Genomic DNA, 23149 nt, shown 5'->3' on the forward strand with positions numbered 1-23149 from the left:
TATCATTCTAAAGCAATATTTTAGTTGTTATTGTGTTGGTAGGCTTATGCGCATTCAATTTGACCGTGAATATTGGGGTTGCAGAACCATAAAATTAATGCGCTTCGAAAATAGTGAAAATTATCATCTTGGAATGAAATAAATCAATTGGTTAATTTAGTAAACCTATCGCGAATCACAAGAAAACTCAGCAGAGATAGTTTAATTATGTGAGCACGTTATGGAAATTATGGCAAACTATCAATTCATTGCTAATTTGAGCAAAAAATAACTATTTTCCATTCACGTTAGCTAATTCTGCAACATGGCGATGACCATAATCATCGAAAATAACACGAAAGCAAGTTTACTTTTATGATGACCGCAATAAACCTAGCAGTGTCGTAGTTTCTGCTTTTCCACCAACAGATGTCGTTCTTAATCGAACGGATCGCCATCTGTTGAGAGTTTAAACAGTTTTATTGTGGTAATAATGATTGCCAGAAGGTTTACATATCGGAGAGTTTTGTTTACTCTTAAAATCTGTCTTTATGCATATCTTCAAGTATACTATAAAACATTTCATCGATGGTTTTCATAAAAGCAGTCATAAAACTGAGAGTTTTTATTATTGCTGTGATAAAACCCTAATAAAAATCAAACAAAACCAACCACCAATGGAATTGTTACTTGGGTAAGGAACCCTGAAGAAACTTCTGCAGGAGTCCCTGGTCTCTCTAAGAAAGACATCCGCAGAAACTTCTGAAGAAATCCCTTATTGGAATTTTCGGGGAATTTCTGAAATAATCCCTGAAACGAACCAGAAATCCCGGAGAGAACTCTAGGAGAAGTCTCTGAAGGAAATGAATTCCAGTAGAAATACCCGAAGGAATTTCAGCAGGAATCACCAGAACTCCGCGGGAATTCGAGGAAGAATTCCCAAACGATTTCCAGGAGGAATCATCGAAGGAATTATGAGAGGAATCCCTGAAAGGATTCTAGGAGAGAACCCCGAAGGAATTGCAGGAGAAATCCTTGGAGAGTTTCTAGAAGAAATCCCCGAGGAATTTCCATGAAAAAATTTCGATGAAATTCCAAGGGAAATTCCTGAAGAAATTCTTGGAAGAATCCCTGAAGGAATTCCAGGATAACTTTCCGAAGGAATTCCAGGCGGAGTCCCCTAAAGATTGTTTAGTGGAATCCCCGATGGGTTTTTAAGGAGAATCCATTGGGTATCTCTGAAGGATTTCCAGTAGGTGGAACCCCGGAAAAATTTTCAGGATTCCTTGAAAGAATTCCTTGAGGAATTCCTGACGGAAAACTTGGATGATTCCCTAAAACATTTCCTGGAAGAATTCTTGTAGGAACGCTATGACGAAATCTTGGAGAAATGCCTGATTATAGTGCTAAAGAAATTCTTGAAAGAACTCCTACCAGAATCCTTGAAACAATTTCTGTGGGAGTTTCTGAAGAAATTTCTGGAGCAATCTCTGATGTAATTTCAGAAGGCATTTCTGAATCCTCCCGGAATAATGTCCGAAAGAACTCCAGGAGCGACCACTGGAAGAATCATCAAAAGGACTTCATGAGGAATTCCTGAAGGAACATCTGAATGAACTTCTGTGCGAATCTCCGAAGAAACTTCAGGCAAATCCCTGAAATCTTCTGGGGGTATCCTGAAGGAAATACTGGAGAGATCATTGAAGGAACTTCTGGAAGAACCCTTGAAACTCTTGTGAAACTTCTAGAGGAATGTCTGAATGAACTTCTTAACTAATCCATACGGGAACTTTTGTAAGAATTTCTGAAATTATTTCTCGAAGGAGCTCCTTGACTCTCTTAAGGCCCTCCTGTACTGCTGAACTCCTGGAAGAATTCCTGAGGAAACTCCTGTTGGAATATGAACATTCTTGATGGAACGCCTGGAGGCATCCCTGCATACTTCTGGAACTACTGGGGTTATTCCTAAAAGAATCACTATACTGCAGGAATCCTCGGAAGAACTCCTGTATTAATCCCTGGAGTAACTTCTGTAGGAATACCTGAAGGAATACCTAGAGCATTTTCTAAAAGAACTACAGATCTCTGAAACATCTCCGTGAAGCATCCTGAAAGAATTCCAAGGGGAATTGCCGAAGGAATTTCAGGAGGGATCCTTACCCAAGTAACAATTTGATGCCTTATTTGCTTTTAAGTCCGGACGGAACGGTCCGCCATTGCTCTGTTATTAGTAAGAAGCAAATATCTACTTCTACTTCATATTATTGACTAGAAGTTTGCTCGTTCACTTGCTCACTTGCGGTGCACAATCGACTAATGTTTCAGCAACGTTAGTGCAGAAATTGATATTTGCATCTTCAAAATTGCGAGGCAAATTGTTAGAAAGAGACGGAAGATAGCAAAAATTACACGTCAGCCCGTGCGGCCTTAAGAGGTGTTAGAAATAGCCTTAATACCAAGATGATTTAATTTTGACTTTATGATGGTGGTCATAAACTCTTGGTAGCTACTCGACCAAAAAATGATACCTGCGTGAAGGAAATACACGAGGGATTCCAGAAGGAACTCTTGCAGAAATTACTGAAGGAGGTTCTGTGGTCATTCTTAAAGGAATTCCAGGAGGGACTCCTGGAGCGATCTCTGAAGCAACTCTTAAAGACTTTCCTGTAAGAATACGAAAAAAAAAATCCCTGATTGGAATTCTAGAAGAATTCCTGAAGGAACTCCTGGAAGAATCTCTAAAGAAAATTCAGAAAAAAAACCCTGATGGAACTCGCAGACTCTAGGACCTCCTATGGGTATCCCTGAAGGATCATCTGGAAGATTTTCTGAAAAAAAAAAACTTATTATGAAACTCCTAGAGGCATCTCTAAATCATGTCTTCTAGATTTCATTCCCACTGATTTTCAATATTTATATTCTTCTTCAAGGCGAATGTATTTCCTCCTTAAATAATTTGGCAGTAATTTCAAAACCGGTTTCCTGTATTTAAAGTAAGGATCAAGGTAGGGTATTGTACCATTTGGGCAGGTGTACCTATTTTGGGCACTTGCCGCTATAACTAAGTCAATTTCAAACCGATTGATTTGAATTATTGTACAGAGTTAGATACTGTACGTGCCTAACTCTATACAAAATTTCAAATCCATCGGTTTGAAATTGACTTAGTTATAGCGGCAAGTGCCCAAAATAGGTACACCTGCCCAAATGGTACAAGACCCTGTTTCCTGATATTTTTCCTAATGGAAAATGTTTATCAGTTTTTCTAGAGACAATGTTTGTTACGAAATTTCGTTTAAAACTGATTACTGCAAAACTAAAAAATATATTCTATCAGGAAAAAAAAAGAAGAAACCTGTGTAAGGACACCGATTTTGAAGATCATGCAACGTTTTGTAGGGAAAAAATCAAAAATCAATAAAGGATGAAATGCATCCAGCATATTAATTATATAGGGGAACTTACGTATTTTTGGTCGTTTTGTTCTCTTCGTCATAGGGGTTTTTTTTATAACCTATTGAACTCAAAATGGGCATCTAATCTTTCTCAATCAAGATGAATTATATAACCAAGTTTCAGGTATTTTGGCCAACAAGAACCTTTCATGACGAAGAGAACAAACCTGCCGATAAAACCCTTTGTCACCCTATTTTCAAACATTTATCTTTCTTTTTTCAGCTCTTTCTATTGTTTTTCGCTTTCTCGTTCACCTAAGTGAACTGAAAGGCTATATGTTCACTAATGAAAAGAAATTTTCGATAGAAGGCTCGGAGGGTCAAGTCACATATACCAATCAACTCAGTTCGACGAATTGAGATGGTGTCTGTTTGTATGTATGTGTGTGTATGTATGTGTGTATGTATGTCTGTGTACAAATATGTTCAATCACTTTTAAGGCACTTCCCATTGGTTGATTTTTTGGATTATAGTTCAAATCGAGCCGAGATTTTAAAATGGTCCGGATCGGTCAAGGCGTTCCGGAGTTATGGCCATTTTAGTGATTCGGACCAGCACCGGTAGAATTGGCCGTATATAAAAGTGAATCAAGTCCCATCACGCGACACATCAAACTGCGGCGATTTGTGTAACCTTCAGCATGGTTAACGAATTCTGTGCGGAAATCAACACTGGAGACCGGAAATTCCACGATGTCGGCCCAAAAGTTGGCGGCTGTTTAATAGAAATTTAGGCTCTAAAACTGTTGCTAAAACCATGCAATATCAGTATATTTGGAATGGAGAAGACGTCTGGAGTCCAAAAATGGCGTCCAAAATATCCAAGATGATGGTCCAAAATCTAAGATGGCGGCGCAAAATTCAAGATGGCGGCTGTTTAATGGAGTTTCAGGCTCTTGGTCAAGTACAAGACACTGAAGACGACCTTACAGTTGAGGTCGAAATACGTATCTGTCAAAGGATGCAAATTCTTAGTGGAATTCAAAGGAACAGTACTTAACGCGATTTTCTTTTTTCTTACAGATATTCCACTAACAAGCCCAGGTAAATCATCATCATTTTCCTCGCTATATCTACAGTACAGTTAATGTGAATATCGATACCCTTGATAAGAACATAAAAGGACAGAATCTACAGTAATTATCATCAATCAAACAAAATCATTAACGACAAGTCAAGTATGTTTTATGTGTTAACAAATTCAATGTGACTTCATACTACCCCGCTTTTGTAAGTGTTTCGTTATTTTCGTCGTCTGCTCAAAAGCAAAAAAAAAAACAATAAATCATCTTAGTCCGAATCCGAAAAATCAATGCTGACGACTAGCAACTTTTTCGTCATTCCCTTATTGTTCTTTGGAAACAAACGACGACGAGCCAAGTGAATGCCACCAGGGAATAACGCCTACAAGTCATGCAACCAAGTAAACTGTGTCACTTCTCCTTCAGAGTAACCTACACACAATCTATCTTCTAAATATATCACTACCAAAGGTGCTCACAGATCTAACATCCTACCCTGCTAACAAATACCGCATCCACCCAAGTAACACACATGATATATAAGAGTTACGACAGCGCAAGTTTTGGTTGTATAGAAGTTTATTTTACGTTATTTCAAAACAATGTTAGAATTACGTAAAATAAACTTCTATACAACCAAAACTTGCACTGTCGTAACTTTATTATAACATGTGTGTTGCTTGGGCATGCTGGTTGCGGGGACGCAGAGTGCTCTCGTTCTCTAGTACCCTACAACAATTTTTGACACAATCCCGGGAGAAATTCCTGAAGGAGTGCTAAGGAGAGTATTTGAAGAAATTTTGGGAAAATCCTGTCGAATACCAGTATAATTTCCATGCGGTAATCTGATTTTTCTCAGAGGATTCTCGCCAGCATTTTCGAGACAAACAAAAAAAAGTAGCAATTGCTGCCTAGGAGAAATAACAACAGTACACAGATAAAAATAATGAGGTTTACACGTCATGTAAACTTCATTTAAGTCATGTAAATTTCCAGTTGTTATGGTTTACATGATATATCATGTAAATGTGTGTTATATGTCATGTAAAAACTCTGGATCATGCCATATAATGGAAGCTTACATGATATTTCATGAGATTTACATGAAATGCCATGTAAACCTCTGTGGAATCACACGCTCCAATCATGTGCATTATATGTCACAGAAATTTACACTATCTTTTCGATCTGTGTAGGACATACAAGAAACCCATAAAACTAAAAAATCAAACTAAAAAACAAATTTATTTCACACTAGCTGTCCCAGCAAACTTTGTCTTGCCAAGCTGTGGTTGTTTGACAACTGTTGAGGTCATTGCAGCAACGCAGTCTAGATTGATTTAATTTTAATCACGCCGTATTTGTTCCCGGCTCATAAAAAATCAGTACTTTATCATTTTTTTTTTACTTTTCCTGTGGATTTTTGTAACTTTTTATATATATAAACACAGCCACCACGAATACGAATCAAACCATGCAAGACTTATGCTGATCGGTCCACCCGTTCTTGAGTTTTGTTGCCTCAAAGGAACTTCAAACTCATTTTTATATATATAGATTTACAGATCGCAGACATTTTGCAGCAACGCTTGCGCTACCTAGCGAGTCATTCTGAAGTAAACTGATCATGTATGAAGTATGGGCCTTATGAACAATTTCTCTGAAGTTTTCTCCAACGCCTAGGCCTAGGGTATAGTGTTCCAACTTCGTAGGTTCATCTGGTTCCCTGTTGAATGCTGTTTTCGCTGTTGTTTCTTCCTACATTCGCACTACAAGAAATGTCCGCAGCACTTTTAGATGTAAACACACAAACTAGTATTCAGTCTGCTCATATTCGCATAGTTGACGTAAGCGCCACTGTAGTTTGTTTACACTTTTTCAATTTCAGCACTGAATAATTCGTAATTCAAGATTTCCGTGTTAACGACTAACCATTGATCTTGTACCGACTTTTCGAACCCTCTAAGCAGAATACCCTCTTCGAATGAGTGTAATCAGTTTTGTACCTTATAATTCCGCCCTATTTACTCCTCGAAATATGCGTATCTGTCAAAGGATAAGCAAAATGAGGCGGAATTAAAGGGTTGTGCTCTATTGAATAAAATTGATTACAATATGTACACATGTGTTAGATACATATAAGCTTGTGTATGCTGTCATTGCCAACGGTGGTTACGTCAATTATGCGAACATGAGCAGAAGCTTCTTTAACTTTTACGCCTCGTGACCGTAGAAAACTACCGGAGGAAACAGCGACTTATACAGAGCGAATTTCATTTGCGTTTGAATGTTTCAGGACCTAAGCTGGCTACGTAATCCATAAAAGGTCCTATTCGCAGCTGGTTGTTGCGCGTTGCGCGTATCAGCCTAATTTATTTTGCCGGAAAACCATGTTCTGGCATTACATTTCGATCAAAGCTATTTTTTTTACTGAATCAATCAACATATGGTGAGTCTGCAAGTTATGTGTACTCCTAAAATTTATTCAGGATTATCCCCAGATTTAACATCAAATCTGTCGTTGATCGGCACTGACGAAGACCAACCTGATATTCACTGACGAAAGACTCGTCAAGAAGTCTCAATTCGTTGAACAGGACCTGTTTTAGTATCTTGTGTGCCGAAGTTAATAGGGTAATCTCTCTGATATTCGTACACTCTAGTCTACCATTTGTCCATTCGACCTTTTGTCATTCGATCTTATGTCATAGATTCCCCTGTAGGATCTCACATCTATGACGTCATGGCGTTCATATGCCATGCAACACTATTTAAGTGATCACTTACCATGCCTGTTAATCAGAAGCCTGTACTCTTGGGAATGCTTGAGTGATTTTCCTTCTCTCTGTCTAAAGGTACATAAGCACTTCAGGAAGCATTGTGAACCGTTTTCCCACACTCCTTGTAGGTGTGGAAGCTGCATATCCACGTGACAGAAAGCCACAATCCGTTGTGTTGTTGGTACTACTGACTTACAGAGCTACATGTGCCTGTGGAACGCAAGTTTTTATTTTCCCCATTCGTTCCATACCGGATCTAGCAAAAAAGTAGGAACCACAAGTACGCCAACACTTACGGTTGCTGGCGACATATTGAAAGAGATTTCACTCGGAGTGGTGGACCATGGCGGCGTAGACGGAAGGGCCATACAAAGTGCTCATTTCCAGATGGGTTAACATGCGGAAAACTGTTATAGGGAATCGTATTGAAAAATAAATCTGAAGCTGGAAATATTTCTGCTATGAGACACCACCGACTGAGTTGGTTGAATCGGTTGGAAATACAGAAGACAGATGATTGAGCATGGATTTTTGTAATGCAGGAAGTTAACTCAGGCACATATTTTCTGCAACATTGTTCAATTTTGTTTCGGTCTCAGCTGGTTGGATCGAACCGTTTTCCCTCCAGCTACATATACTGCGCCAGTCAGTGAAAGCACTATGCAAATTCATTCGAATCGACAGTCAGTGCTTCCACAATTGCATGCTTCTCGCCTTTCGTAAACACCCCGCACTTACTGATCTACATATTCCAAGAAGGTGACGACAAACGTTAGTCCACGCTTCCAGTCGCCTACAGCAAGGACTGTGCGAGGGACTGACTGGTGGTTCAACAGTCGCAAACGTAGAAGAACCACGCGGCAACTGCGTAGGATACTGCCAGGCCATGGGTCCATTCAATAGCATGGTGGATTCATTGACAATGACACTTCCAAGTAGTAGCAGTTTGCTGAAAAAATTAAACTCGTTTAGTTTGGTATCGAAGGAGCACAATTTTCCTGCAAAGAAAAACACATTTTCTTGCCAAGACTGCAGCAAAGCTAAGCAGAAGGATTAACTGGAATGGCTAATTGTTTTCCTCGTTTTCGTTTTACTTTCCGGGGGAGGGAACAAAAAATATCAATCCCCATCGTAAAGAGTCCAACAGGAGGTCCTCCGACATATCCATCTTTAAGAATTTATATGACAATTTCTTGAGATTTTAGGCCGAAAGAAAAATGGATTTGTGACAAGGGAATGTGCATGGTTTTGACTCGGTGTCAGTTTGGCTTGTTTGTTCCGCAAAATCGTAGCCTGTTCTGTGGCTTATTTGGTTAAGGCACGGGTATAGTGAATACGGAGTCGTGGGTTCAAATCCCACCAGAGCGCGATATCTTTTTTTTTTCAAAAATTTATCTCTCAATTTGTCAATTAGCAACATTCTGTGCCTTCGATATTAATAACAAGGTTTTCCAGAATGTCTCTAGTAAATTAGCAAATCTGGTAAATGCAAGTAAGTTGAAGTAAGTTGAAATATTTGTAATTAACGAATATTTCCCATCTGATATGAAGAGAATTAACGCATATGACGAAGTGGATTTCTACCCTACCTCGTTCGAGGTGTTGATGGTTTTAAGCATGCTTTTCACTACCCAATTCAAAAAACCCCTCTACTAAAACCCATCCACTTACTTTCTCAGAGCTGGATTCTTCAACCGATTGGACTCCTTGATGGATGCCGTGGATCGGAACGGCGAAGACGAGGACGAATCCACTGAAGAAGCCGCCGCCGGGGGGTGCTGGTAGTGCTGCTGGTGGTGGTGGTGTTGATGATTCCAGCTAACGACGACCGAGTTGTTGATGTCGTTCCCCTCCTGGTGGTGATGGTTGTGCAGTAGAGTGTCCGACAGCGGTGCAGCATTGGTGCCAGTTTCAGTAGCCACCGCCGTCGTTGTCGTCTGCATTGTCTCGGTGGACGATGTGGTGGCGGAAGCTGTCGTCGTTGCTGTCGCTGCCCCCGTCCCCGACGCCGTCGTTGTCGTCTTCGTTCGGTGGCATTTGATCAAGGGGCAGCGCGTTTTGGTGCTTCCATTTGGACGGATGTACACCTCCAAGTATTGATCAGTCGCTGAAAGAGGGAGTTAAAGAGAGGAAGGGAGAGGAAACGAGAGGAACACAATTAAAACTTAATTAGATTGCAATTGAATTGGCGTTAGGATTACATTGTATGAAACATTTCTACTACTTGAGGGTTTGTGGCTTGATGGTTTCCTCTGAAGAACGAGCTATTTTTACCGGCTTCTATTGGTGCAATAAAATTAACTGACGCTTCTGAGTAATGTGCAATTGATTGTTTTATTCTCACGATTCTTGGGGATAGTATTATTAATCCATTTGAACGTAAAATATCTCTCAAGAACTTAATTATCGGCGGGTTCTGCTGTTTAGCTTTTGCAATGAGTAGAAATTGGGTACATAACCCTAATACATAGTTTGCGATGTGAGATATTTCCATTCGCATTTTAATATTCATACAGGATTTTAAAGTGATCATATAGACCAATTATGTACTCATGATCATTCCGTCGACGTTAGCCGAAATGTTCCTGAATCCTGAGAACACTTTATATAGAAAAGCAACATTTTTAACAAAGCCATCATAGATTTGGGAAACTTATTGATGGCACACATTTCGATGTTATGTTCAACGACAAAACAGAGTTGACAAATATCAGACCTCTCAGTTGACTACTTGACTGCCTTAACTCTATTCAAAATCACAGATCGTTTACGATCTTTGACAAAGTTTTTTCCATACCTTACCTTACCAGTCAGGCTAAGGCCGGGGTGGCCTCTGCTGTACATAGTAGCCGCCTCCATTCCACTCGGTCCATGGATGTTTGTCTCCAGTTCCGCACTCTGCGTAGGGTCCGCAGATCGTCCTCCACTTGGTCGACCCACCTAGCTCGCTGCGCTCCACGTCTTCTTGTACCGGTAGGATGACTCTCGAGAACCATTTTAGTCGGGTTGCTATCCGACATCCTGATGACGTGACCCGCCCACCGTAGCCTCCCGATTTTCGCGGTATGGACGATGGTTGGTTCTCCCAGCAGCTGATGCAGCTCGTGGTTCATTCGCCTTCTCCAAGTCCCGTCTTCCATCTGCACTCCGCTGTAGATGGTACGCAACACCTTCCGTTCGAAAACTCCAAGGGCGCGTTGGTCCTCTGCACGTAGGGTCCATGTTTCGTGCCCATAGAGGACGACCGGTCTAATCAACGTTTTGTAGATGGTTAACTTCGTGTTACGGCGAGAGTGCAAAGTAGGCACGATTTCCTGCCACAATGCGCCTCTGAATTTCTCTGCTGGTGTCGTTGTCGTCGGTCACCAGTGAGCCCAAGTACACGAATTCTTCAACCGCCTCGATTTCATCACCGTCGATATGAATTCGGGGTGGCGGGCGCGGTGATTCCTCCCTGGAGCCCTTTGCCATCATGTACTTTGTCTTCGACACATTAATAACTAGTCCGATTCGCCTGGCTTCACTCTTTAGTCGGATGTACGTTTCCGCCATCGTCTCAAATTTACGAGCAATAATATCAATATCATCGGCGAAACCAAGCAGCTGAACGGACCTCGTGAAAATCGTCCCACTCGTGTTTATCCCCGCTCTCCTAATTACACCCTCTAAAGCAATGTTGAACAGCAAGCACGAAAGACCATCACCTTGCCGTAACCCTCTGCGAGATTCGAAGGGACTCGAGAGTGTCCCTGATACTCGAACTACGCACATCACTCGATCCATCGTCGCCTTGATCAACCGTATCAGTTTATCCGGGAATCCGTATTCGTGCATAATCTGCCATAGCTGTTCTCGATCGATTGTATCATACGCCGATTTGAAATCGATGAACAAGTGATGTGTGGGCACGTTGTATTCGCGGCATTTCTGCAACACCTGGCGGATGGCGAACATCTGGTCCGTTGTAGCGCGTTCACCCATAAATCCAGCCTGATATTGCCCCACGAACTCTCTTGCAATCGGTGATAGACGGCGGCATAAAATTTGAGAGAGTATCTTGTAGGCAGCGCTCAGTAGTGTGATCGCGCGGTAGTTCCCGCAATCCAACTTGTCGCCCTTTTTGTAGATGGGACACACGATACCTTCCATCCATTCCTCCGGTAATACTTCCTCCTCCCAAATCTTGGTAATGACCCAGTATAGTGCTCTCACCAGTGCTTCTCCACCGTATTTTAGAAGCTCGCTTGGTAGTTGATCTGCTCCAGCGGCTTTGTTGTTTTTCAACCGGCCAACCTCCTCCTCAATCTCTTGAAGGTCAGGGGCCGGAAGTCTTTCGTCCTGTGCACATATTCCTAGATCTGTTACCACGCCACCTTCGGTACCTGCAACGTCGCCATTGAGGTGCTCATCGTAATGCTGCCGCCACCTCTCGACCACCTCACGCTCGCTCGTGAGAATATTCCCGTGATTATCTCGGCACATGTCGGCTTGTGGCACAAAGCCTCTGCGCGAGCTGTTCAGCTTCTCGTGGAACTTTCGTGTGTCCTTAGCGCGGTACAGCTCTTCCATCGCTTCGCGATCTCGTTCTTCCTGCTGGCGCTTCTTCATCCGGAAGACTGAGTTCTGCCTGTTCCGCGCCTGTTTGTAACGTGCCTCATTCGCTCTCGTACGGTGTTGCAGCATTCTCGCCCATGCTGCATTCTTCTCGTTTTTCAACTGTTCACATTCGCCGTCGTACCAGTCGTTTCTGTGATTCGGAGTCACGAAGCCTAGTGCTGTAGCCGAGGTACTACCTATGGCGGATCGGATGTCCCTCCAGCCATCTTCAAGTGTAGCTGCGCCAAGCTGCTCTTCCGTTGGTAGGGCCACTGCTAACTGCTGCGCGTAGTCTTGAGCCACTTCTACGTTACGAAGTTGCTCGATGTTGAGCCGCGGCGTTCGACTTCGACGCTTGGTGATAACTGTCGAAAGTTTTGAGCGCATGCATACAGCTACTAAGTAGTGATCCGAATCTATATTCGCACTGCGGTATGTGCGGACGTTGGTTATATCTGAGAAGAACTTACCGTCGATTAGAACGTGGTCGATTTGGTTTCCTGTTTGATGGTCGGGTGATCTCCAGGTGGCTTTGTGGATATCTTTGCGGGGGAAGAAGGTGCTTCGGACTACCATACCACGGGAGGCTGCAAAGTTTACGCATCGCTGGCCGTTATCATTCGATACGGCGTGCAGGCTGTTTCGCCCGATTACCGGTCTGTACATTTCCTCCCTTCCTACCTGCGCGTTCATGTCGCCGACAACGATTTTCACGTCACGCGGCGAGCAACCATCGTATGTTTGCTCTAACTGTGCGTAGAACGCTTCTTTCTCGTCATCGGGTCTCCCTTCGTGTGGGCAGTGGACGTTGATGATGCTGTAGTTGAAGAAACGACCCTTAACTCTCAACATGCACATCCTTGCGTTGATCGGCTGCCACCCGATCACACGTTGTCGCATCTTGCCCAACACTATAAATCCTGTTCCCAGTTCATTGGTGGTGCCACAGCTTTGGTAGAAGGTAGCCGCTCGATGCCCGCTTTTCCACACTTTCTGTCCAGTCCAACAAAGTTCCTGCAACGCCACGATGTCGAAGTTGCGGAGATGTAGTTCGTCGTAGATTATCCTGTCACATCCTGCGAAACCTAGTGACTTGCAATTCCATGTTCCAAGTTTCCAATCGTAGTCCTTATTTCGTCGCGTGGGTCTTTGACGATTGTATCGAGTCGTATTTTCTCCTATGTTAATCGCAATGGGGATTTTTACGGGTGGCTTATTGGGCCTACGCCAACACTCCTGTCTCGCCGGAGGGCCATCGTGCCAGTTCTGTTTAACGTCCCAACCAACACTGGGACGACCACGCTGATGGGGCTACCACCTTGGATCTAGCTGGGCGTGGTGCAGCGTTTCTTACTCAGCCGCTGGGTGCCAGAACAGACGCTGTTTGAGCCGCACCTCCTTGGTGAACAGACACTCGGATCGTTTTTTCCAGTACATTTTATTATTCTTGGTTACACGATTCATGTAAAAGTTGACGCAGGTAGTCTGGGGTTCTCTATGGGAAAAGGACCAGCGAGTTACCTGCTGAACAATTCGATATTTATAAGAGAAATGCAGTAAAGGGAAATTTTCCTTTCAAATTTCAATCGCAATGAGAAGAGCGAGGGCTTAACCAGCCGCACCCAAATTGTGAGCAGTTATTTTAGACGCAAAAGGGACTGGAAAAACTTTTTTAATGGTTGATCCATCCTACTGTATATTTACCTCGCTGGAATCTAAAATGATGTGATTTGATGAGATCGCATTTGATCTCTTTTATACATGGAGACTTCGACAATTTCTTACTTTTAATCTTACCCAACGTTTACCAGGCTATAACAAAATCCACGATTAGATTTATCGCTAACATTTTTTTTGTTCACTTTTATGAATACGCTATTTGATATGCCGTATGCATGGGTTTGGTTAAATTTTACGTTTGAACACTTCCGGCGGGATACCTGGAACTTTTTCCATGACACTACCGATTGTCCCAAATATGGTCTCAGACTGTTTTCGTGTCAGTTCATCAGGTTACCTAAAACGCCCCAAAAGCCGCGAATTGATGTGTTGAATGCGTGGGGTGACATTTGACCAATTCCGGCGGGATACTCGGAACCCGTTTCGGATCACTACCGGTGGTTTTCTAATGTGATCTGAGACTATTTTCTTGCTAACCCTACGATAAGTTTTTGAAAAAGCCGCGATTTTATGTGTCGCATGCATGATTTTTTTTTCACTTCTCTATTCATTAACTTTTGGTGGAACACCCGCAACCGATTCCGGAACACTATTATGTACTAGTCTTAGATGTGGCGTGCGACTATTATTCTGCTGACCGTTCATCAGATTATCAAAAAAGCCGCTAGGTTTGGTTCTCTTCTATATTTTACCACTTCTGGCGGGACACTCATTACCAGCTCTGGAACACTACTGGTTCTCCCAAATATGGCCTGGAACTTTTAGCTGACTAACTGTTCATTGGGCTATTGAAAAAGCCTCGATTTGATGTGTCGCATGCATAGGTTCGGACTTTTATATTTGACCACTTACGACGGGACACCCAAAATCGGTTTCCGGAATCGACCTGTTATCCCAAATATGGTCTGAGACTATTTTCTTGCTAACCGTTTATCAGGTAACTTAATAAATCATTCGATATATCGCGAGTATTGATTTTCTTGTACATTTGATCATTTCCGACAGGACACCTGGTTTCGGGTCCGTAACACATTGATATGGACTTAGCCTACTTCCTTGATTACTGGTGATCAGGTTATTAAAAAAGTCGAGATGTGATGTGTCGCATTCATGGATTTAGTTCACTACATGTGGCAATTTCCAGAGGGACACAAGGAGCCGGTTCCGGAACACTACCAGTTCAAATATGGTCAGAGACTATTTTCTAGCCAACCGTTAATTAGGTTATAAAAAAAGCCGCTCTTTGATGTGTCGCATGCAAGGGTTTGGTTCACTGTTATATTTAGCCACTTTCGGCGGGACATCCGGAACTGGTTCCGGAACTGGTTCCACAAGAGGCATACGCAGGACTGCCAGGATGGCCTCTATGGTCAAATGGCAGCGCGCGTGGGACAGTTCCACCAAAGGAAGGTGGACCCATAGGTTGATACCGAGGGTAGATAGTTGGATTAATAGGCGCCATGGGGAAGTTACATTCCACCTGACACAGGTCCTTACAGGTCATGGTTGCTTCCGACAGTATCTGCACCGTTTCGGGCATGCGGATTCTCCCGAATGCCCAGTGTTCAATGGTTTAGAGGAAACGGCGGAACACGTTTTGTTCCTGTGCCCGCGTTTTCGCACAATGCGTGACCGCATGCTTGCCACATGCGGGGAGGACACAAACCCGGACAACTTGGTCCAGAGGATGTGTAGGGATGAGTTTGGCTGGAACGCCGTTTCAACGGCTATTACCCATATCGTCTGGGAGCTACAGAGGAGGTGGCGCGTGACTCGGAGAATGGCTAGTCCAGATGCAGTGCGAGAGGTGGTCCAGGGGTTCGAAGTCGGCTTCGTAGGTCAAACCGGTGCCCTGCGGTCGAGATCGACCCTTACAGCGATTAAGTGGCCGCGGAGAGGAAGTCCCGGTAGCGGTGCTGTCGTGGCGTCGGTCTACTGGGTTGGATCCGAGCCCGCGGTTGGAAAGGGGTCCCCGGCAAGGGTCGGGGTAGGTGAGACCCTGCTGTCTGCAACCTACGGATGCATCTGATAGGGCCTGAAGGGTAGTGATACCCTTCTTTACGGGCAGGTCAGATCGGGTTGCATGTGGGCATCAGTTCTTGATGTCCGCTCAGCAGTAGGGCGCGGGCGGGGTTGACCCTGCCCGCCTTCCGAGGACAAAGGGAGTGGTGAGGACCACTCGGGAAACTGGCTAAGCGCCAGCATGTTACCGTGATGGACTCTCCAAAGCGAGTCATCGATGTTCGTTGCTGCAGGCTACGCAGCTAACCTTGAGGGTGCAATATGCACTAGCCCCTCTCTGAAGCAATACCTTCTTGGTGGTTCCGGAGAGGCGTAGGGTTTGGCGACCATAGGAATGTGTTTAGTGGGTCGAGGAGAGAGTAGTCCTGGATTTTACTTTTGTTGTAGAAGACGGCCTGTCAGACCTACACTACCCTAACATTCTGTTAGGGTGTCTGTTGAGCAGATTATCCCCCTATGGTTTAGAAGGAAAAAAAAGGCTCATCATCCGGTGAGTATTCTCGAGTCGTTTCATGTCTCGGTTAACTACTAGAGCCCTCGACCATGCAGCGGTGCCATACCGTAGTATGGAGACCGCTACTATCGCGTGCAGGTTACGCTTATTCGAGACTATTACTGTGGGGTGTGAACAACGATAGTGCCATTCCCCTAGCTTGCCCTTCCCCTAGCAAGCATCAGTGACAACAAGCATTATGCCGAGGTTGTCAGTGTGATGCTGCCTCATTGAGCAGTGGAGCTTTGGCGGTCGCCTTGATCGTGAGTCCCGTACAATGCCAAGTGATTCTACTGTAGTTTGCTAAGAGGGCTGGGTGCGGTCTGTTCCAGCGAGTTACGCGATATTCACAATTATAGAGCGATTTGAAATTATTTTTGACAATGCCATTATCGCCATGCTTGCTCTTTTGCAGGCATATTTTACGTGGTTTCCGAATTTCAACTTATCGTCGATCATGACCCCCAACTGCTTGTTGTTCAGACTTGCGATTGTTTACCACCATTACCCCCGTTTTGTGATGCGCAAGTGTCAACTCGGCCTCCAGTAAGCCTAGTGATTAACACTATGGATCCCCAGTCCGGAGATGGCGGGTTCGATTCCCGTTCCGGTCGGTAAAATATTCATGACTCCCTGGGCATAGTGTATCATTGTCCTTGCCTCACAATATACAAATTCATGGAATGGCAGGCAAATCAATAATTGTGGAAATGCTCGAAGTATACTAAGTTGAAGACAGGTAGGCCAAGTTCCAGTTGAAACGTAGAGCCATAAAGAAGCAGAAATACCAGCTGTCTTGACCTCATCCAGTGCTCCACTATGTCAATTGCGTGCGTTGCTGTCTGTTCCACTTCCTCTATCAACTCGTCGTACACCACGAGGGTAAGATCATCAGCACAACCGATAATTTTTACGCCCGGTGGAAATTTGAGCCTCAATATGCTATCATACGCCGCATAGTACCATAGTACAAAACCGGTAGCAGGTATCAGTAGGTCGGCTCCAGAGGCACGTTCTCCTCCATTTGGGAAATTTGTGCCATCGCCATGAATACGAGCCTATTCATCATTTACCTGTCGGAGAGGGAAGGGAGGAATACGGAATGGGATTGGGAAAGGTAAGGGAATAGGATCAACATAATCACATAAGCGTACCACCACAACGGGTTCAAACAGCATAAAGCGTAAATTAAGCCTATAGCTACTTACCACATCGGGTTCAGAACAAAAGAACATCCTGAAGATTCAGACTTCTTAGGTCAGTTCCACTTAATCAAGTGTTTACCGAGTACCGGGCCCAGGACGGAGCCCTGAGGTCCCCCGCGGTGATTATGTAGCTCCTCTCGCCTTCCTTAGTGTCATACATCAGCACCCATTTCAGGAAGTAACTCTCCAGTATCCGGCATAGGCTAACCGGGACTCCCAGATGGTGTATGGCGCACTCGATGTCGGCCCAGCTGACGCTGTTGAACGCATTCTACACGTCCAGCGTGACGACCATGAAATAGCGGATTCCCATTCGCTTCTTTTGGATCGGCCGTTTGAGTAACAGCCCTAATGACGTCCACCGTCGGCCAGCTTCCGGAAGCCGAACTGGTTATCCGAGAGGACAAAGTCTTCGGGTTGTCTCGGTATAAACCATCAACCTCGACAGAATGATCCGTTCCAACAATTTTTCGTCGGTGTTCAGAAGGCAGATAGGTCTTTTTTTTTTCAGCTAAACCATAGGGGTAAAATCTGCTCAACAGACACCCTAACAGGAAGGCCCTGGTAGTGTGGAGTTAAGACCGTCTTCTACAACAAAAGCAAAAGCCAGCACTACTCTCTCCTAGACCCACTAAACACATTCTTATGGTTGTCAAACCATTCGTCTCTCCGGAACTACCATTAAGGAATTACTTCAGAGAGTGGCTAATGCACATCACACCCTCAAGGTTAGCTGCGTAGCCTGTAGAAACGAACATCGATGACTCGCTATGGAGAGTTTATCACGATAGCATGCTGGCGCTTAGCCAGTTTCCCCAGTGATCCTCACAACTCCTTTTGTCCTTGGAAAGCGGGCAGGATCAACCCTACGCCCGCGCCCAACTGTTTTGCAACTGATCAACCACTGCAGAACTGATGCGTATGTATGTGCTACCAGCTCTGACCTGCTGAAGGCAAGGCTATCACTACCCTTCAGGCCCTATCAGCTGCACCAGAAAGTTGCTGACAGTAGGGTTGGAGACCCTGCTCCGACCCTTGCCGGGGACTTCCAACCGCGGGCTTGAATCCTACCCAGTAGTATGACCTACGAAGCCTACTACGAGCCCCTGGACCACCTCTTGTACTGCATCTGAACTAGCCATTCTCTGAGTCCACGCGCCACCTCCTCTGTACCCGAGCAGAAAAGAATGGCAACAAAATAACATATCGAGGTATTAATCTTAAATAACAATATACCTCGATATATCCTTCATCAGGTGGACATAAGACACAAACACAAACACAAACAAAATAACAAAAATGAATACAATGATTTTGTATAAATAACACCTTAAAAATAACAAGTACCATTAATTTCAAGTGCTCTATTTGTTATCCAGAAGGTATAAAATAACAAAGTATTAACATTTCTTGCTATAAAATTGAACATTTTTCGATAGCTACGAACATACATACATTTATTTGTTCAACATCACATTTAAGACAAGACATAATCAACAATAGTACGCCACAATACTCGGTTTGTGGCTGCCGCTCTCCATCCCCGGTCACGCCCAATGCTCGCCAGTTCACGCTCCATCTGGCCCGTGCCATCGTGCTCTCTGTGCTCCATGCCTTCTTGTGCCAACCGGATCAGTTTCAAACATCAGCTTTGCAGGGTTGTTGTCTGGCATTCTTGCAACATGCCCTGCCCAACGTATCCTTCCGGCTTTGGCCACCTTCTGGATGCTGGGTTCGCCGTAAAGTGCAGCGAGCTCGTGGTTCATTCTTCTCCGCCACACACCGTTCTCCTGCACACCGCCGAAGATCGTTCTTAGCACGCGTCGCTCGAAAACTCCGAGTGCTTGCAGGTCCTCCTCGAGCATGGTCCATGTCTCGTGCCCGTAAAGGACAACCGGTCTTATTAGCGCATTGTACATGGTGCATTTGGTGCGAGGGTGAATCTTTTTCGACCGCAGTTTCTTCTGGAGCCCGTAGTAGGCCCGACTTCCGCTGATGATGCGTCTCCGAATTTTACGGCTCACGTTGTTGTCAGCCGTCAGTAAGGATCCGAGGTAGACGAATTCCTCAACCACCTCGAAAGTATTCCCGTCTATCGTTACATTACTACCCAGACGGATCCGGTCGTTTTCGGTTCCGCCTACCAGCATGTACTTTGTTTTTGAGACATTCACCACCAGTCCGATCTTTGCTGCTTCGCGTTTCAGGCTGGTGTAAAGCTCTGCCACCGTTCCAAATGTACTGGCGATGATGTCCATGTCGTCCGCAAAGCACACAAATTGACCGGATTTTGTGAAAATCGTAACCCGGCTGTTGAGCCTCGCCCGTCGCATCACACCTTTCAGAGCGATGTTGAAGAGTAGGCATGAGATTCCATCACCATGTCGCAGTCCCCGGCGAGATTCGAATGAAATGGATTTTACCCGAAACCCTTACGCAGTTTTGCACACCGTCCATCGTTGCTTTAATCAGTCTAGTCAGCTTCCCAGGAAAGCCAATTTCGTCCATGATTCTCCATAGCTCTGCGCGGTAGATACTGTCGTATGCCGCTTTGTAGTCGATGAACAGGTGATGCGTTGGGACCTGGTATTCACGGCATTTCTGGAGGATTTGCCGTACGATAAAGATCTGGTCCGTTGTCGACCGGCCGTCGATAAAGCCGGCTTGATAACTTTCCACGAACTCATTCGTTTTAGGTGACAGACAACGGAAGATGATCTGGGATAGCACTTTGTAGGCAGCATTCAAAATTGTGATCGCCCTGAAGTTCTCACATTCCAAATGGTTGCCTTTCTTGTGAATGGGGCAGATTACCCCTTCCTTCCACTCCTCCGGTAGCTGTTCGGCCAACTTCTCTGGTGCAATCTTGATGAGTTCAGCTGCGATACCATCCTTACCAGCTGCTTTGTTGGTTTTGAGCTGGTGAATGGCATCTTTAACTTCCCTCAGCGTGGGAGTTAGTTCATTTCCGTCCTCCGCTGCACTAGTGTCGTCGTTTACTCCGTTGCCGTGGTATTCCGTGCCTACGTTCTCTGCACCATTCAGGTGCTGATCGAAGTACTGCTTCCACCTTTCGATCACCTCACGTCCGTCCGTCAAGAGGCCTCCGTCTTTATCCCTGCATATTTCGGCTCGCGGCACGAAGCCGTTGCGGGATGCGTTGAGCTTCTGATAGAACTTCCGTGTTTCTTGGGAACGGCACAGCAGTTCCATTTCTTCACACTCCGCTTCTTCCAGGCGACGCTTTTTCTCCCGAAAGAGGCGGGTCTGCTGTTTCCGCTTCTGTTTGTAACGTTCCACGTTCTGTCGAGTCCATTGCTGCAGCATTGCCGCCCTCGCTGCATTCTTCTCCTCCAATGCCGTTCTGCCCTCTTCGTCGAATCGTTCGTTCCGTTGATTCCGTTTCACATACCCGTTGCTACTCTCAGCAGCGTCGTTGATGACTGCTTTCACTGTACTCCAGCAGTCCTCTAGAGAGGCCTCATCGAGCTCGCCCTCGTCTGGCAACGCGGCCTCGAGATTCTGCACGTATACTGAGGCGACAATTGGTTGTTTCTGTCGCTCTAGGTTGTACCGTGGCGGTCGCCGGTACCGTACATTGTTGATGACGGAGAGTTTTGGGCGTAGTTTTACCATCACCAGATAGTGGTCGTAGTCAATGTTGGTGCCACGATAGGTCCTGACGTCGATAATGTCGGAGGAGTGCCGTCCGTCAATCAGAACGTGGTCGTTTTGTGATTCTGTCTGCTGTGGTGATCTCCAGGTGTAACGATAAGGGAGGCTATGTTTGAAAAAAGTGCTACGAATGGCCATGTTCTTGGAGGCGGCGAAATCAATGAGTCGTAGGCCGTTTTCGTTCGTTTGCTGGTGGGCGCTGAGCTTACCAATCGTCGGTCTGAATTCCTCCTCTTGGCCTACCTGAGCGTTTAAATCTCCTATGATGATCTTGACGTCGTGGCTTGGGCAGCGATCGTTCTCGCGTTTGAGCTGCTCGTAAAGTGCGTCTTTGTCATCATCAGTGCTTCCGGAGTGAGGGCTGTGCACGTTTATTACGCTGATGTTGAAGAATCCGCACTCGATCCACAACTTTCACATTCTTTCGTCGATCGGTCACTAACCGATCACGCGTCTGTTCATGTCGCCCATCACGATGAAAGCTGTTCCCAGCTCACGTGTGTAGCTGCAGCTCTGGTAGATGGTATGATTACCTCGAAACGTTCACACCATGGATCCTGTCCAGCACACCTGTTGCAGCGCTACGATGCCGAACCCGCGGTCCTTCAGTAGATCGGTGAGTATGCGGGTGCTACCAATGAAGTTGATGGATCGGCAGTTCCACGTACCGAGTTTCCAATCGTCCTTTTTGTTCGCTGGCTCGTTTCCGTTGGTCTCGGCTTATTCTGTTGCTGATGTTCCGTTACAATGGGTTTTTACGGCTGGCTCATAGGGCCTGACACCAACCCCATACTTTCCGGACGACCAAAGTGCACAGTTGAGCGTAGAGTCTTTCCCTGGCACTCGGACGTTGATCAGCTGCCCCTAACATGGGGATCAGGCACTATGGTTTGCAGAAGCAAACCCCTTTCTTCCCTGTCGATCTACGAACAAAGTTCTCACCGAGGTTGGTTACCCGATCTTCCCTAAGGTTGCTCGTAGTTTCCAGTCGGAACTACGCGGAGGTAGGAATAGGAGTTACTGGGCAGAGACTTGTGATCTCAATGGGATCTGTATTGCGCGAATTACCCAGCCTTTACCGTGGCATACCAATAAGATCTACGTTCTATTGAAACTTTTCATAATATTGTACGGACAGAAGTCAAAGAGAATTATGTTCAGTGCTGCACTACTCATAGTCGTACCGCAGGGAAATGCAATAATGGCAACATTCGTTTGCTATTTGAGACCATACATACCAGATCTGTTTGAAGATTAAAATTGAGTTTCATCATCGGTCACTAATGCTGGCAATGATGCCACTTCTCTAGTTTGGAAAGTATCTCACTGCCATCAGTCATCGGTAGAATTTTCGATGTCTAAACACAGCTATCTCAATCACAGATATGCACGAAACGCAAATATCAGCATTTTCACTAATCAAGTATAAAGAGCGTACAGTTGCCAGTTTAGAAAGGCGGTCCTAAAATTCATCCTACCCAAAACGCTGCGGGAGCAGCACGCACCGTTTGTTTCGTTTATGATTTTTGTACTTTATGCTATGGAAGTGAACACGTACTATGGCAAACAGAACGGAATCAATCGGCTCCACAATGCAATGGCTTGTAGGATAAATTCGGAAGCGTAGGATTACTAAAGGCACTGTGACTCCATTAAGAGTTGGTAGGTATATATGTACAAGCCAACGGCGGCGTCATCGTGTGTCGCACGAGGACCGCACCGCAACTCAATGATGGAGAACATGTCACTGAGCATGGCGGAAAATCGTGTTTTGTTCTGGTTTTTCCGTAAGCGGCTTGACCCCGGATTATATGATGAAGCAACAGCGTTAATTGGCCTGCCTGCTGTCCGTCCGTCCACCCACAGTTAGGTAGTAGTGATGCGTGCGTGCCATCAGCGCGATGTGCCTTTGATTTTCCCGATCTGACAGAAGTTGAGTGAGAACAGCTCTATAGTCAGGTGGTGAATGATGGTGATTGCAAAGCTCCTCAAACAAATAGATGTGAATGGAATTGGCGGTTCCTGTGAGTGATGGAGAAAACTCAAACAGAGCTGTAGTCGGCCTTCCCAAATTTCCAATTATTCAATATTCCATTTATTTCATTTTTTCTTGATTTATGTCCTTCTTTGTAATTTTTCAATACGTATTTCCTTACTTTAATAATTTTTCATTTGTTTATGTTATTAAATTAATTAAGTTTTTTTTATCTTAGTTATTATTTCTGAATTCGTTTAAACTTTA

At 44.8% G+C, this 23149-nt stretch overlaps 1 protein-coding gene across 1 annotated transcript in view; it reads right to left on the minus strand.

The window, feature by feature from the left end:
- The window catches only part of LOC115256649 (muscarinic acetylcholine receptor M5-like), a 68312-nt gene extending 48822 nt beyond the window's left edge, over positions 1-19490 (minus strand). Inside the window, exons 1-2 of the mRNA XM_062845998.1 lie at positions 19475-19490; positions 8908-9343 (exon numbers count right to left, since the gene is read on the minus strand). Of these exons, the coding sequence (XP_062701982.1) occupies positions 8908-9343; positions 19475-19490 (452 nt within the window). The remainder of the gene's footprint in view (positions 1-8907; positions 9344-19474) is intronic.
- Positions 19491-23149: the final 3659 nt, after the last annotated feature.

The sequence above is a fragment of the Aedes albopictus genome, chromosome 1, assembly GCF_035046485.1.
Source record: "Aedes albopictus strain Foshan chromosome 1, AalbF5, whole genome shotgun sequence".
Taxonomy (NCBI): Eukaryota; Metazoa; Arthropoda; class Insecta; order Diptera; family Culicidae; genus Aedes; species Aedes albopictus.